Below are 16,883 nucleotides of genomic sequence, written 5' to 3' on the forward strand. Positions count from 1 at the left end.
AATGGTCTTTCCAATGAAAACATTAATATTTTTTTTTCACACATATTACAATATCTATATTGTCGATCTACGTTATAAAATCTACCAGTTTCTACATTTAAATAACGTGCGGACATTATGTATCTGCATTTATACGGTTTATAGGTATAGTTAACCGGATGGTCCAAATAATACTGTAAAACATTACATTCATGAACATATTTATACAACTGGCATTATGATGACTCTTAAAAATGAATTAACTAATAAAATTATCTATAGCTCTTTGTTAAAAAGTTCAGTAAAAAATATATCCACATTTTTTACTCCTAGATACAACCACATATCAATAAAACCATATTTATCCAAATTTCTCTAATATTAAAACCAGCAGCTTTTGAAAAAAAACTTTAAATATTACACCTGTAGAATTTGCCGTTAGTATTCATAGTCTTAAATATCACTACTATAAACGTATTTATTTTCGCGGTCTACTAGTTATCGCTATTTTCGCAATGGACAGAAGTAGTATCCGTTAAATTGGGTTTTTTTTACACAAGATAACGGTAATCATTTTTTAAACCGCGACATTTGATACCCACGAACATGTGTGAACTTGACAGAATCCGCGAAAAGTAATCTGTTTGCAGTGAATTTCTTTTTTTATCTAAATGACATGCATTATCAAAATTAAGCACATGTATATATATATATATATATATATATATATATATATATATATATATATATATATATATATATATATATATATATATATATATATATATATATATATATATATAAAGGTCTGAAAAATTCCCAACGATGTTAGAACTGTTAAATTTGCGATGCAAATTTTTGGTCGTTCCCTCCGCGGGACTCGAACACGTACCGCTGTGACACCTATTTAGAATTATTCACTGTATCTAAAATCACAGTTATGCAATGATGAGCAAAGCAAAACAACGTTGAATCGTTATTAAATAGAATTTTGTGTAATGCCCGTAAGTGTAAAAAAAAGATCAATGAACAATAAATAAGTAAGTTTTATCATATTTGAAATTTACATTGGCAATACATTGATTTTAAGACATAAACACTTTCACTGTGGCTTTAACAAGTACATTACAAGTCAAACAATATCGAACAGCAGGCGAACACTCCAAACACGTGATCATGTGACCACATGGCAAAAAAGCCACCTCCGATTTTTTCACTTCACAGATCCTGCAGAACAGTCTTTCCTTCAAGCGGCTATTTTCCTCTTCTACAATATAATTAGAACTTTCTATAATGTCGACAAAAAGCTCTGCAAAACATCTAAATCTTAGCAAATAGTACTGAAACGATAACTGGTATCAAAACATTCTTTCGGTTTCAGAAGTAATTCTCCTTTACGATCCTAATTTTTTAGTACCTCATCACATTATATATATATATATATATCTGCCTACTGCAGCATACTAAAAAAAGCCAGGATAGCGTTCATACAGCCAAAAAAACTTCTGCAACACCAAAGATAAGGACATTTAACAGCAATGGCCAGGCAATATTTTGTATACAGTAAAGACGTGGAGGACTACAGTGGCAACAGTAAGACGGATACAGACTTTCATTAACTCCTACGTAAGAGGTATCCTTCAAGTATATAGGCCAGGTATCATCGGCAACATGGAATTATAGGAAATTACAAACAAATGCCCGTAGATTTGGAATTACGACAAAGAATCTGGATAGGCCACCCTTTAAGAAAACTACCAACAAATATCCCACAATAGAAATAAGAAGAAATAAGGGGAAAGAGGTCGACTTTGCAATACATGGAGAAATGATTTAGAGGCAGTAATAAACAAATGTGTAAGACATGGAACGAGTTGGAAAGAACAGCACAGGCCAGAGTTGCATAAAGGCTTCTAATTGGCGGTCTATGCCCCAGGAGGGGTAAAGCCTAATTATGTAACAACATACCGAGATCAAACGATGCTACTTTAAGCGTTGTTAGTTTTGTTTGAACAAATCTCTATTAATTATTGTTAGAAAACAAAGGTATTTGAATTTATCAAAAATCAATACAGTAAATATAGTCTTCGTTTTTAATGTATGCTAAACACCAAGAGATGTGTCCAGAACTGGCTGTGATTACAATATTCCTAAGATGGAATGCGTCATACCTGCAGCTGATGAGAGTTTACTCCTAGAAATATGTGTACATATCGAAATTACTCGGTGGGTGTTTCTAGAAAAGCAGAGGACGCTTACCCTACCGGTGCACCTGGTCCATGCTCCCAGTTTTTAGTGGAGTCCGAGTTGCTCCTTTGCTTTTGTTATTTTGTATGTATGATTTCAGTTACTTCATGGTCTTTGTCCCTGGATTACATTCTTTTGATTACCGCTATAACCTTGGTTCCCTTGATTACTCTTGCATTACATATTATTGGTATTTTTTGTATTCAGCATTTTTACACGCTTATTCGATGTTACACTTTTTATTTCTCTTCACATGCTCAGTGAAGTATAGTTTGTTGTATTTAAAATCTATTACGATTAGATTGGGATCATCATGGCAAATAGTAAAATTACATTTGAACAATTTTTATACTGTCTTTGATTGCACATTTCCAGCTTATAAGAGAATAACAAAAAGACTAAACTATTTTAACCTAAACCCTATAACATTGCATATATCTTGCTAAACGAAAGTCAAGCTTGATTTTTTGTAAATTTTGATTAAGATGAAACTATAATTACAGTATAGGTTTCTGAGAAGGATAGAACTAAACAATTGCCTTAGTGATTAACGACAACAGCGCCATGATATCATACTACCGCATAGCATCGGCGGTTATAAACCCTAAGAATTACAATAAAAGATTAAACAAAAATCAATTCAGAATGCAATTTAGAGAAACTTGAAACCATGCCATTTTTTTCTAAATATATAACTAGCACATTTGCATTATATTACTCAATATCCACAATTTGAATATAGAGAAAAATTCACTTTATAAAGCATTTCCTCTTGTTCATTACCATTTAAAATTCAACATTTTAATATTCAATCAATGAAAAACTAGACAATAATTTGGGAAACCTGATCATTGTTTTATTCAGCACATCAGATAACCTTAAGAATTATTTTTGTTGAAATAAGAACTGAGTGTGAGTTCACTGAGTAAACAATTTAATTACAACAAAGTGACCCTTTTTGACCAATTCATATATGGTTCCAGTAATAAGACCAAAAAATAACTCCAAGCTTTCCTTTGTAAATGTGGCATTCCATGGTAAAATTTTAATTCATTTATAATCAAGTTATTGTCCTGATATAATGAAAGTGCTTCTTTCTTGTGTTTTAAGTCCCTCATTTCTAAATGTTCAAGTGAAAAAAAAATCTATCCCACTCTTCCTTTTTGTGGTATTCCACCCAGAGATATAATTTCATAAAGATCCAAAAAATTTTTGTCTGGAAACAAAATTGTCTACGGACGCCGAATGACGACGACACTACAAAAGATGACAATAGCATGATACCAGGCACGCCTGCAAATATTTTGGGGTCGTATAATGTTTTAAAAACATCAGGGAATGCCAACAAAATACATGGATGGCTCAAGAGCTTATTCCTATTATGATATAATAAATCAATTACAGAAATTGATGCAAAATCGTGTTATTTTTTAATAATGTTTTGTTTGAATAAGAATACATCAATTATAGCTTTCGTTTATTTCGAACAAAACGATATTAATTGAATCGACAAAATTGGTATTTTCTGGCTACTGAATATGCGACGGTTATTCATTTTTTGTAAAATTCTGGAATAGCCACAATGCATCATAAAAATAAACAAATTAAAACTGTCTCTGTATGACGGCTGAAAAGTTTTATACCGAATATTCTTACCAGCAGCATCAAATGACGCTAGTTCTTCTCGAGTCATAGAATTGTTGTCTGCTGACAAAGCGTCGCTGCATGCATTCAATCCGTTATTGTGTGAATTGTATCCTATCACGAATTTAAGTTCCAATACTTTTATTAAAAGTTGTGTAGCTGTAACTGGGGATTCTACAATAATGAAATGTATCCAAATTAATTCAAATGCATTCAGAGCACAATATTTTGCCGAGACATCACATACCTCAAGCTATATTTCTTTAAATGTTGGTTGAGAACTTGACAAAGTAGTATGCTTTTACTTTTGATCAAGATTAAAACCAACATTTCTTAAAGTTTCAAGTTGCCATTGTAAATTTAACGGCCAGGCTTTTTTTTCGCCCCGTGCAGGTCCGGGTGTTAAAAGAATAGGCATGCAGCAGCGCTAAGCTTGTCGTATAAGGCGACTAAATAGTGCTCAGAAACCTACCATTTTTTACTGAATCTGGTATAAAATGGATGATTCCCGAGAAGTAACCTTTAACCTGAACCATTCATTGCAAGATGAAAATAGTGATGATGAAACCCTTCCGTTAGATGAGGCTGAATATAGCTGAAATATTGCTCCTCGGACGTTAAACCCCAACAAACAAAACAAAACTTTTTTTTCTATATGGTGAATTATGTTTCTAAATAGCATATGCTCATTTACTATTGGCTCTTTGATAAACAATATTTATAACGAAATTAAAAATGCCCTACACAAATACCATTCAATTCATGGTCACAGCATAACATTAAATCATCATATAATTTATTAAAAAATAAAACAAAACAAACGTGTTCAACAACCATAAGCTAAAAGTAACCTGATTTCTAAACATTGAAGTTATTTTTAAGGTAAAATATATGCTTTAGAACGATCTGGTTTTTCCTAGTAATAGCTGTAGGGATAATGACATCTAAATTTGGTAAATTTCTTTAGTCGTCAGCATATAAAAATAACCTCTACCGAAGTTCCCAGACTAAATCTTTACATTTGGTAATTGTAAGGCTACTTCTATAATGGTTTTTTGGGGGAGGTTTTTTGTTTTGTTTTTTGTTTTTTGTTTTTTTTGGTGTTGTTTATTTTATTTTATTTGCTTTTGTTTGCTTGTATTTTGTATGTTTGTTTGTTTGGTGTATTTTGCTTGTAAATCTGTTTATATATAGAAAGGTCTAAAACAAATTCCCAACGATGTTTGGACTGCGATGCGATGCAAATTTTTGGTCGTTCCTTCCGCGGGACTCGACCTCGTACCACTGGGACATCTATGGCAACACCGCTTGCACAAGGTCCACCACCCTAGACCACTCGGTCAGCTAGACTATATAAAAATATAGTGTGACTGTTACTTGCTAAGAAGCAGGTAAATTTCAGATAACTTAATAATTTAATTATGTCGGAAATCGGCATTTGTTTACAATGTGACATCGTGTGGAATATCTATAAAATCTCTTAGAATTCCCAGTAGGTCGGCCACATTGAATGAAAGATAGTATTATTTATTAAATATGTCTATATACATTAATACCTCTAATGTATTCTATTTGTGTGTGGATATTTAGAAATGGCTTATGACCATCCAAATTGGGAATTGGAAGTCCGTTTGTTTACATCAGCAGCAATTGTTTATTTGATGTGTACTTTGTGTACTTGAATTTTGCGGGAGTGTGTACGCCATCGATTGTTCTCCGAAATACGTGTGTTGATTGGTTAATGAGTTATATAAAAGAACACAGCATTTCTAGTTCCAGCAGACTGTTTGTCTCAGTTCTGCAAGAGCAGAACAGATCTTGAGATCTGTTTGTTTCCAGACTAGAAAATATCAACCTTCCACCATGTCAGAGCCAAGATTATACTCAGAGTTGAGCCTGGTACGGTAAATGTACCAGAGAATTTGTTTTATCGTTGTTATGAAACAATGAATATGATATATATAAATTTATGAAATCATTTTGAATCCTGACTTGAGTATAATTATTTCGACCTAATACCGATACAAAGACCCACGCAAATTCTAAACGTTTCGGTCGAGTCCTTTGTACTTCTATACATGTATGCCACTCGGTAGAAAGGGCGAAATCGTTACAATAAATATGTTGCAGATACCAGTAACTCCTTTTTGTCTTATGTATATGCTTTCAATTTGAAGGATTTGATACTTCCGGTTTGTAATTAGATATGTGTTAAATAGTAAGAAAAAACATTTTTAACATCACACTTGTTGCATTTTCAGACCATGAAGGGATCACATCTTACTAGCATCTTTGCAGCAAATTTCAAATGCTTTTCCTACTTCGCTTCTGTCGTATCCAAGATGGAGGACGGCCTTGGCTGCTATAATGAGGTCAAGGTTCTTTATTGTAGGGGTAAACGTGTCGTTGTTTGTTTCGGATTTTGCATATAATGGTAATCTTGGCTGAAATAGAATTTATAAATAAAAACCATATTCATTGTAAAAAAATATATATATTTGATAATGAAAAACAATACAAAAGAAAATGTTGTAAGATATCTTCATTTCTAATAGCTTCTCGTAAAAAGGCAGACGTGTTCTTGCTACATTGATAAAGATGGAAAGAGATTAACGATTTTTAATTAAAGAATTATGTGTTTTTCTTTTATGTTTTGTCTTGTTTTGATGTTGGTTTTTTGTAGTTATTGTTGTTATTTGTTTGTTTGTCCGTTTTATTTTTGTTTTGTTTTGTTTTGTTTCTTTGGGGTTTTTTTTTTTTTGTTGGTTGGGGGGGGGGGGTTGTTTTTTTTGTTTTTTTTTATGCATCCTACAACATTGAATCTGCACGGGAAATGTTATGCTTACATAATTTAGTCCCAAACAATAAGTAGGTGGTAAAGGTAGAAAAAAAAGAGCACCATAAGTCGTTTCAATTGAATTTAACAAGCATATCTGTAAAGTAGTGATCATTCTTATGTCAACCTATTGTGAAAAACCTACCCATGAGTTATATATGGCAGTCAAGTTATCTTGGTGTATGGTAGGAGGTTGCTCAGAGAACGTCCTCAAAAAGTCACATTTAGGAAACCATCGTTGGTGTTCCGTCCAAGGGTCATCTGACCTGACCCAGCTCCTGAGACCTCCTCCACAATAAAAACAACGAACTAAGTCTCCACTACCTGAATTCATAGATATAAATACTAGTATATCATACAAGGCAGCACTTACTTTTTGGGAGAGTCAGAGTGAATAACCGAAATATAATGATGAGGGTCGGAAAACGCCAAGATTTAACGAGTGTGCGGAACATACTATGAAAGTACTTTAATTCGTGGATACCAATTTCGTGGATATGGGAAGAAACACAACTTTGTGGATCAATTATTGAATTCGTGGTTTTGTGGTTTTCAGTACACCCATCAATGGAATCTTTTTTTCTTTGTGAACCAAATTTCGTGATTTGTCCTACCCATAAAAACCATTAAAATTAGTACCCTACGATTAATAGTACTTTCACAGTATATTTTTAGTGTCTTGTCTTAATTTGTAAAACTTAGGTCAACACTAGCGAATTCGCATATCTGTAATTTATTGTAACAATTGTTATTTCATGAGAAAATTTCATAAGTATGTTATTTTACACTGTCTGATCTATTTTGTTCATTACAAATAAAATATGTTTAACTGAACAAGTTATTGTTTTATTTTTCTTCATTTTACAGGACAACAATCTGTTTTTCTTTTATCGCCTGAATCATAAAATCGATTTGCCATTGATAGACTTTATGAAACAGATATAGCTGGCTTTAAAACCATTTTTACACTCTAGATCTTTTAATATCACTTGTCTAAGTTGAGTTGTTAATAGTTACCATCATATATACTTCATATGCCATATAAGTATAAATACACTATGAAAGTATTATCTGTCAACTTTGTGTAAGTAGGTCAAGGGAACATGTGTTAACACCTTTGTTTATACTTTATTATTACTCTAACCCAATAACCCTTGGACAGTATATAACTGTGACAAGAGGCACACAGGTAAACATAGCAAAAACATGTGGGATACACTAAAGGATTAAACACAGTTTTCCAGAATTTATCGATCTTAAAACTCACAAAACAAATAAGTCCGAATGTCAGGTTTGTGAGTGAATTGTCCGATCTTACCCATTCATAAATTCTGAAAGAAAAAAGTGTTTAATCCTTATAAATCCAATCCCTAACTATCTGGAATACGTGAATAGTTTTCTTTGGTTGCCTTTCATTTATTGAAATTGACATCGGAAATCGAACATTGCAAATGGCGATATTGAACCGACATTGTTGTCAAATTCAATATACGAAGTATTTACGGGCAACTGACAACTATATCCTTTCGAAAAGTACTGTTTTGATTTTATAGACTTTATATAGAAAATTATCGAATATCACAAATAATGTAAGTGCTATTGATTTTTTTTTTTGCCAAACTATTTTTGTTTGGATAGCCATTAGTGTTAAAATCAAAATAAAATAACCTTATTTGTCTTCCAATGCTAAACAATCAATTTTTTTATGTCCAAATATTCAGTTTAGAAAAAAAAAGAGGGTGGTCTGACCATTTTCCTGCAATGGAATGAAAATTCATTCGGCATCCACTTATATATATCACTCATTCAACACTTACATTTAGAAGTTAAACAACGACCTATAGATCTGTTCAAGGCATTGACACTCTTAAACATTAACTCATCTGTAGAAATCGTTAACAAAACATAACTTCATTAGTTCAAAATTGATCGAATAGCTTAGTCTGAAGTGGTCGGGAAAGAATTTTTTTTCAAATGGGTCATTTTCAGCATTTATTACCAGGATCCATACATACTAATGGGCCACTTCTTAAAATTTTAAGTAAAATTCTACAACTTGAATTGGCCATTTTCAGCTTCAATGAGCATATGGCCCATGGTCCTGCCTTTCCCTATCACTAAAAACACTACAACTTGAGTGGGTTTCTTCTCACGATTATTGATACAAACCAGTGTAAAAGAACCCTGCTCTGGCCAGTGATTCGAAAGCCTGTGGGATGGCATTATGGGACAGGTTTCTGTATGTCACAAGTCTACTTTGATAGGAAGCATAGTTAATGTGTTTCGCCTTTGACGTCGTTATTCCTATGAATGCATCATTGATCTGTGTTTTAAATGTCTGTTCAATAAGAAGAAAATATCAAACGCAACGCAAATCTGATTAATATATTCAAATCCTTTATCAACAGTGTACATTAAGTACACAATATTACCGTATCGATATGCACTCCTTTTTCGATGATTATGTCATTTCTATTTTAAGCACATTTTTTTTTAAACATTACGGAAAGAAAATCGAGTTTTTTTCATAAAGAAAATAAAACTATTTTCGTATAATTAGAATTTCATTCTTTAAAACTTATTTTTAAATGAAAATATGTCGTTTCATGAGTCTCCACGCTTTTGTACATTAACAGCTCAACCTCCATCAACATCAATGTTCAACTCCAACAAATGAAGCTTGTGTCAACTGAATGTGAAGAGGACAACATGTTTATATCTAAAGAATCAGTTATAATGGTTAGTTTATGCTTATGCCTGCTTATGTGTAAACAATACAAATATGATAAATTTTAGAAAGTGTTCGTCAGATAGCTTATATCTCTCTTAACTTGTTCTGAATACACTATTTGCAGAGTGGTTGGAGTAAGTATAAGCCTTACCTGCATTTCACATTTCCATGATGTAGTATGGCAAAACAAATTACGAAAACAAAATTAGTAACTACGTACTAATAATCTAAATATAGAAATCTTTGGAAAAACTTCTAGAGCTATTTTTAGACTGTAGCTATAGTTTTCATGCTGGGATTGTCTTGATATTTTCGTCACCAAACTATTTACTGGTATTCAGCAATGCTGTTTAATTCAGGTCTGGACTTAGGGAAGTTCCGAACAGGTTAAAATATTCTGGTTGTTAAGGATGTGCCGAAATTTTCCTATACGTAGATTTTTCCCGGTGAATTCCTGTAGCGCTGTTCCTACCGGCGCTAGTTATCAAAACTTGCTCTTTTGCTTTTCCTAGAACAAAGTCGCCTGCACATACCAGAAAGTAGTCCGTAAAAAACAAAGTAGTTCTTAGGATGGATTGTATATTTTTTGTGATTTAGCCAGTATATGCAAACTTGGCATCATCTGAAAGCTTATCATGTCATGTACACACTGAATACAACAGTTTTGAACTCTGATGTAGAGAATAATTTATCAGAGTTTAGATCTTAAGCCCATTGATTTGTCAAATTTCCAGAAGGAAAGTAGTATTTTTAGCACCTGTCTACTTTTACTTCACCGTTCTTTCTTAGAAGCCATTAAGGGTATGCTGCAAATTTTATGAGAGAGTCTTCAAAGGGTCTCCTCTATGATAAAACTCTTTAATGTTCATTCTAACAAACTTTAAAAAAGATTGGGACCTTGAAAATTGCTTAATTCAATATAGAAAGTGATGGGAATTTTAATAGTGGTTTTACACCTATACCTGCTCTTAAGGGAGGTAACTCTAAAAAAACAGGATAAAATATGGCTGTATCCCGAGCTCCATAAGTAGGGAATAAAAGTAGGACAAATTGACGTCATTCTTTCTGTGGAGCTCAATTTCATAATTTTCATATATGATGTCTTGTTGGAAAGGTTACAGCTAGAGGTCAAATTAAGTTGCAGTTCACGACTTTTCATTCATATATTTCCTTGGGTTTCAGTAAAGGGTATGGCCTCCTCTAGCGTAAATGTAAGCTTGACAACGGCTTCTCGTGCTGTCAACACAACGACGAATCATTGCTTGTGAAATGGTTTGCTAATCTAATGCTAAGCGATTGCGCAAATCCTGCAGAGTTAACGGTACGTTCTGTGACCACATTCGTCCAATATATCACGGGTGCATCCATTATTAAACTTCAGGTTGAATCGAGATAGATAGGAGCAGCAGTCCATACTTTATTCCAAACGCGAATGATCAAACTCCTAAATACCTGTCTCTTTCTGCACTACTTTCCTTTTGTCATCCACGGTGAAGTTCGGAAAAACAAAACAAAAACGAAAGCAGTGATTAGTGGAAGATTTCAATAGTACCGAACTGGAGCTGCTTTTAAGTTCGATAAATAACGTTGACTCCCGTTAGTGATACGATCGCATGAAAGGACGTCTAGATTTCAGCATGTTTACTCAATTAATTGCAAATCTTATGTTCTGACATTTTTGTACCTACATCTTTGAATGCGTGCATTGATCGTTCGGTTTCTCAATTCCAGTGTTCTGAGACGTCTGTCTCGAGGAGCTGTTACTTTTTATATATATATAAATATTTTTTATGGAATGGATGAAACATAAAGTTTCAGTATTAGAATAAGTTACTCTATGGTTAATGACCCGATGAGTCAATGATCCCTCTTCTAATATCTTTGAAAAACAAATTTAATTTGCAGCCGTGAAAAAAGAATTATTTGCAAAGGTTTTTATTATTAAAATTTCCATTGTTATGAAGAAACGGCTTCAGTCTTATATGTATGAACAATCTTCACACAAACTACAAAAAAAATTTTCATTTTCTTTATTTGGAACATTTCTTCGTTTTAATGTCAGGTTCATTCCCTCTTATTGATGCATGACAATATTCCAGACAAAAATTCTCGCGTGTTCTAATGAAATATACTGATTTATCAGCTCAGTTTGTTGGTTTGGGTTTTTGAGTTTTTTTGTTTATTTTTTTTTTTTTTTTTTTTGTGGGGGGGGTGTTTTTGTTTTGTTTTTTGTTTTGTTTTGTTTTGTTTTGTTTTGTTTTCGTATGTATGAAGACTAATACCATATCCCTCCGTCATGGGGACAAAAACAGATTCATAAGCAGAGAACTGTAAAATAAATTTTAGCTGTTGTATCTTTGTGCCTAAGGTAGCTTTAAAACAGTCAAGAGCTAAAATTAAAACATAATAAAAATATTTACTCTGATTACTTTTTCAGCAAATTGCCAAAACAACATTTTTTAACAATTTTACTCCTGTTATGTATAAATGCATATGGGGATCAGCAAATGTTCGCAACCTCTCATAACACTTACTAGTTACGGGACCAAAGCTAGCAGGACCAGGACTATTAAATGTGGAATTGGAAACATTTTTACCCCTAAATTTCACATGATCAAAACATACGTGGGAGTATTTACATCAATTGACGTTGGTGTGTTATTTATAAAATTCATAAAATTGAAAATATAAGTTCATAAAATATTCCATTATACAACTAGTCAGTGTATTAGAGGTCAATAGATCAAAATGTAAAAGTATGTCTTGGGGAATCATAAAAAGATGTTCTATTCATATAGATATGACTTCAGGATTGCTTATGGTATTCACATCGATCGTTGACAGGTTGATTATTATGCGTCTCCGAGCGACACCTATTCGCTACTTATTCAATGGCATTTAATATATTTATTTGATTTGATTTATTTAGTGTCTCTGGCGTTAGTCATGAGACAGGATGGGCGAAATTACAACTTAATGTACCCTCCTCTGACCTCCGCTGGTACCGTGTAACTCATTCGCTACTTCAAAAACTACTTCTCATTTTTCCCATGCTGCTTTATATTTTAGTAACCGCCGTTGATAGTAAACTTGCAGTGGATAGTAAACAAATTTTATTCAATATATGCAATGAATGTGTGTCATTGTAACAGAAATTAATATTATGGTAACTGAAATCAGTAGAAGATTTTGAAAAAAGGGGAGGGCGAAAAACTCCGTCCTGTCCCCAAATACCTATCAGATGGATCTGTGGGGTTTCTGATTGCAACATATATCTTTTAGAAAATGGGTTGTAAAGCAGATTTGTCAATTAAGACGATTATAAATGCTGGCAAATTTATTTTTCTTAAACGCAAGTAAAAAAAGAGAAATGTAAAACTAGAAAATGAACGACTATAAATCTATTCAACTAGAAAAAAGTTTAAAGCTATGTTTCAAAACAAATATAGCAAATATTCAGTACAAATAAAATCATAAAAGTCCTAATGTCATCGAAATGAAATGTATACTTCGCTATGTCATAATGACTCCCTGATATATATGATTAAACTTTGTCAATGGCACCTTTACCGCCTCCTTCACTTCGACTAATGCATTACAGCAAGGTTTGTATAAATATAGAACTTTAGGGAATTTATAGAACACACATCACCAAAACTATCTTGTAAATCACCACCATTACGAGAAAAATCAATATTGTCATGACACGCAAAACCGATTAGACACTATACTGGTACATGTAGTAATTTGTCATGTCTCTGTTTTCTTTCGATCTAAATATATACTTTTATTCTTTTTGATATTCCTGCTCTGCATTGCGGACACTGTGTTAGCACGGAAGAGCACTCAAGGCACGATGTAAGATGCCCACATGGCATTAGTACTACATTAGAGGAATTATCCATACAAACTTTGCACATCAATGTCTCTCTTAGTTGCGTCACTTCACGCTCTGCAAAGAATAAAATAGAATTATAATTTCAAAACGAAAATATCAAAAGAGTTTGAATTCTAACTGAAACAATACTTTTGAATATGGTATAAGAATCTATGGATTAAAAAAAGATGTTTTAGGCTCCTCCTTCCGCCTAATGATAATCTATATAGATAAGATAACATGCAAAGTGGTAATAAAACAAAGAAACGCCACAATTAAATAAATTAACTTTCAGAGAAAAACCATGAAAGATAAATATCTTCTCCGCAGATCTATAACCGCTTCCTAATTTACTACGTTTCAATTCGCTCATGTGTAAAATTGACAAAAAATCATTAATGTCCTCGCACCACCTTTTTTCTGAGGACGGCGGCTTGCACCCTCCTTATCAAAGTGTGCGTATCCGCACCTGTAGGCATTACTTATTACAAATCCGCAAAACTGTATAATTGTATTAATTTGTATAAAAGCTGTGGTCTATATAGTATTGAGTATGGCAGAGGTCTAAAAGCTTTGAAATAGTAAATGCACAAACTGTATACCCTCTGCGCAGGAGGTTGGTAAGAAGAAAAAATCAAGTTAAACAAAAGTTGTGGTATTGTCAATACATTATCAATACATTTTTAAAATACCGTCATTTGACATGCTTTTGCAAGATTGTATATACATACCAATTCGTTCGATATAACTGTCTGTTCTTACAAATGGTGTTTCTGAATGCAGTGTCTGAGTTTGTATGTTCTCGTTATCTCGTCCTTGCTCGTGTTGAAGTTGAATATCATGTAATCTGTCTGTGATGTGATTGTCTTCACTTACTGTTGTTTCAGGTAATTCTTCCTACAATGTAATTTTAATAAATATTGTCCGTGTAAACAAAGTGACTTCTGATGTTGAGATTCTATTGCACTCCGGTGTATCATGTTCACAGGTGATTGCTATTTTTTTCCGGCGCAGTCGGTATAGTTTCGCTTTTTACCCTTTGAACTTTAAGACTCTCTTCCATGGAAACGCAAGTCACCTGATCGCAATTCTGTTTCCCGATTGACCAAATAGTGGTAACTTTGTGGCGTTCAAAAAAATGTATGAAAACTGAACTGATATTGCGTGCCATGTATTATTTTCTGAATGAAATGTAGAAAATTGTAAGTAAAAAGAACAAATTTCAACTGTGTCGGCTATCTTTTTTAAAGATAGAACTTGTTTTTATTTTGGTTGGTTTTTTTTTCAGAACAGGGTTACTGTGAAAATGTTTTTGTTCTACATTTCTTGTATATTTTGAACAAGTGTTATTCAATCTCGCACATAATGACGTATCAATAGACTTCTAAAACCAATAACCGCAGCTGGGGCTTCAAGGGCAGTGTCGGGATATAAGACCGAGGAATGTCCCAAAGGGTCATTTTCAGTGTACCATTAATGGCGGCTGCAGAATGCACTAAATGTACTCAAAATGGTAGACAAAGTATGATACGTCCTGTTACGATTAGATACGAGAAAGATTCCTTATAAGTAGTTTTTGATAACAGTATTTGAATACATTTGCATTCAATTACAAACCTAAACTACGATCGCTAGACGCATTCCTACTTCTAAAAGGATTTGGCGCTTTTATATTATGTCTTACCTCCAAAATAATATGCAGCACACTACAGTTTGGTGATTTTTGTCTGTGGATTGTGACAGGATCTAGTCCTCGCGACCAATTCATGATTAACACTCCGCAAGAATAGCATCGTAAGTAATCTTTATGTCCTACAATTATGTTTTGATATTCATATTAATATTAATTTTTATCAGAAGTGTATCTATCCCGTATACATCATGTCTTTGAACAGTATTGTACTATATTTTCACAAGTTTCCTTTTCGTGGTCATTTTCGTAAGGTAATGCTTACTTTACAGAGACACTTTAATGTTATAAAATGGTATTAGTTGAGCTGAATGATTTAGATGTAACATCAAAAATTCATTTGTGTTTCATAAATCATTAATTTGATTTCTAGATATCATAGCTATTTTGTGATATCAAGAAATCATTTTTGAATATCAAAAATTCGATTTTTTTTTTAATATAAGAAAATATGGTTTATTTTTCATATTAAAAAATCGAATTAGCATATTTGCTGATATAAAAAATAAAAAATCGAACGTTTGTAATAAAAAATGAAGAATGAATAGTTAATCGGTGTAATATACAAAAATTGGATTTCTGATATCAAGAATATTTTTTTAATTCCATTTATTGATATCAATAAATTTATTTTTTTTTATTTTATCAAATATCAAATAATTGTTTTTATAGCAGAAAAATTAAGTTTGTCCGCAGTAAATTGAATTTAATTTGTGATCTTTTAGATAAAAGAAAATATAATTTTCTACTCCGGACTAGACTTTTTATGAGTAACTCGACGGGTGTTTTTTCTAGAAAAGCAGAGAACGCATACCCTACCGGAGCACCTGTTCCGTGCTCCCAGTTTTTAGTGGAGTATAAGTTACCCATTTACTTTTGTTACTTTGTATGTATTATTTTGGTTGTTTTGTGTTCTTTGTTATGTTTGTCTGTTTTCCATGTCTGGTCTTTGTCCAGGATTACATTCTTTTGATTTCCGCTAGAATATTGGTTCCCTTGATTTCTCTTTGATATAAAAAAAAATCGTTTTTATTTCGTATTTGAAAAAAAAAGATTTATTGATATCAAAAAGATATCTTTTTTGATATCAATAAATCATTTTGGAAATTCAAAAATTCGATCTTTTTATATCAGTAAATACGGTTTATTTTTTATATAAAAAATCGAATGTTAAAATAAAAAAGAAAAATGGATAGTAAACCGGCGCTTCTTATAAAAAAGTCTTTCGAACTGCGTAAAAAATGAGGAAGCCATTTACGAACAAAAAAAATACATCGTGTATAAACTATAACTTGTTAAATCATGCCCGCTATTAGTTCCAACTTTTATATTGAGAGTTCATAGAATCTTTCATCAATCTGTTTTTTTTTTTTTTTGTTTTTTTTTTTGTTTTGTTTTGTTTTTTTTTTTTGTTTTGTTTATTTTTGTATTTTATTTTATTTATTTATTTATTTATTTTTTGCTTTTTAGATAAGATGTCCTGCTTTCTTTTTTTTAGTGTGGTTCACTTTTATTTATTTATATTTTTTGGCAAAGAAATAAAAGAAGAAAGTAACATAAATAGCTACATGCATGGAATCATTCACAAGTACTAAATCTAACCTTTTTTTTTAAATTTACCTGCATAAAAGAATCCTGCACTTGCTAACTCCTGTACATTTGGTCCAGTTGGAAATCTCTTTATGCCAAATGACAGTTTTCTAGTTCTGCAAGTAGCATATTCTCTATGCTTAATTCGTCTGTGGGAATCTCGCACGTCCTGTATATACATTGTTCCAATGTCAAATATATGTATTCAACTCGCGTAATATCTTACTATGTAAACCAGAGTTATATTTAGCAGTCGGAAAGAACAAGGTTTATTTTTAGACCCAGTTTA

The 16,883-nt window shown here is 32.4% G+C and overlaps 2 protein-coding genes across 2 annotated transcripts; both read right to left on the reverse strand.

Moving 5' to 3' along the window:
* Window positions 1–1,005: 1,005 nt before the first annotated feature.
* On the reverse strand, window positions 1,006–9,726 carry LOC148614247 (baculoviral IAP repeat-containing protein 8-like). The gene is made up of 6 exons (XM_088588227.1): window positions 9,589–9,726; window positions 8,876–9,044; window positions 6,852–7,030; window positions 6,155–6,314; window positions 3,883–4,044; window positions 1,006–1,246 (listed from the first exon to the last, which is right to left on the reverse strand). Exons 1-6 carry the CDS (start codon window positions 9,592–9,594, stop codon window positions 1,065–1,067), a joined length of 858 nt encoding a protein of 285 aa, XP_088444353.1. The 5' UTR covers window positions 9,595–9,726; the 3' UTR covers window positions 1,006–1,064.
* A 2,809-nt stretch (window positions 9,727–12,535) lies between these two features.
* On the reverse strand, window positions 12,536–16,812 carry LOC148614248 (baculoviral IAP repeat-containing protein 7-B-like). Its single transcript, XM_088588232.1, has 4 exons — window positions 16,625–16,812; window positions 14,999–15,126; window positions 14,046–14,211; window positions 12,536–13,389 (listed from the first exon to the last, which is right to left on the reverse strand). The coding sequence occupies exons 1-4, from the start codon at window positions 16,773–16,775 to the stop codon at window positions 13,211–13,213; spliced, it is 624 nt and encodes a 207-aa protein (XP_088444358.1). The 5' UTR covers window positions 16,776–16,812; the 3' UTR covers window positions 12,536–13,210.
* Between the last annotated feature and the right edge of the window lie 71 nt (window positions 16,813–16,883).

This window comes from Perna viridis, chromosome 6 (assembly GCF_037379345.1).
Source record: "Perna viridis isolate PV_CMFRI_1.1 ecotype Kerala chromosome 6, ASM3737934v1, whole genome shotgun sequence".
Classification (NCBI taxonomy): domain Eukaryota; kingdom Metazoa; phylum Mollusca; class Bivalvia; order Mytilida; family Mytilidae; genus Perna; species Perna viridis.

Excerpts from the sequence above, each read along its gene's own strand:
- LOC148614247 (XM_088588227.1), bottom strand. Across the intron at positions 7,031-8,875 it reads AGCAGGGTTCTTTTACACTG|GTAGTGGAGACTTAGTTCGT; the intron begins GTTTGTATCAAT and ends CTATGAATTCAG. Across the intron at positions 4,045-6,154 it reads AATTTGCTGCAAAGATGCTA|AATCCCCAGTTACAGCTACA; the intron begins GTAAGATGTGAT and ends TCATTATTGTAG.
- LOC148614248 (XM_088588232.1), bottom strand. The coding sequence starts at position 16,775 with ATGTATATACAGGACGTGCGAGATTCCCACAGACGAATTAAGCATAGA. Across the intron at positions 14,212-14,998 it reads TGCTGCATATTATTTTGGAG|GAAGAATTACCTGAAACAAC; the intron begins GTAAGACATAAT and ends ATTACATTGTAG. Across the intron at positions 13,390-14,045 it reads CAGTTATATCGAACGAATTG|AGCGTGAAGTGACGCAACTA; the intron begins GTATGTATATAC and ends TATTCTTTGCAG.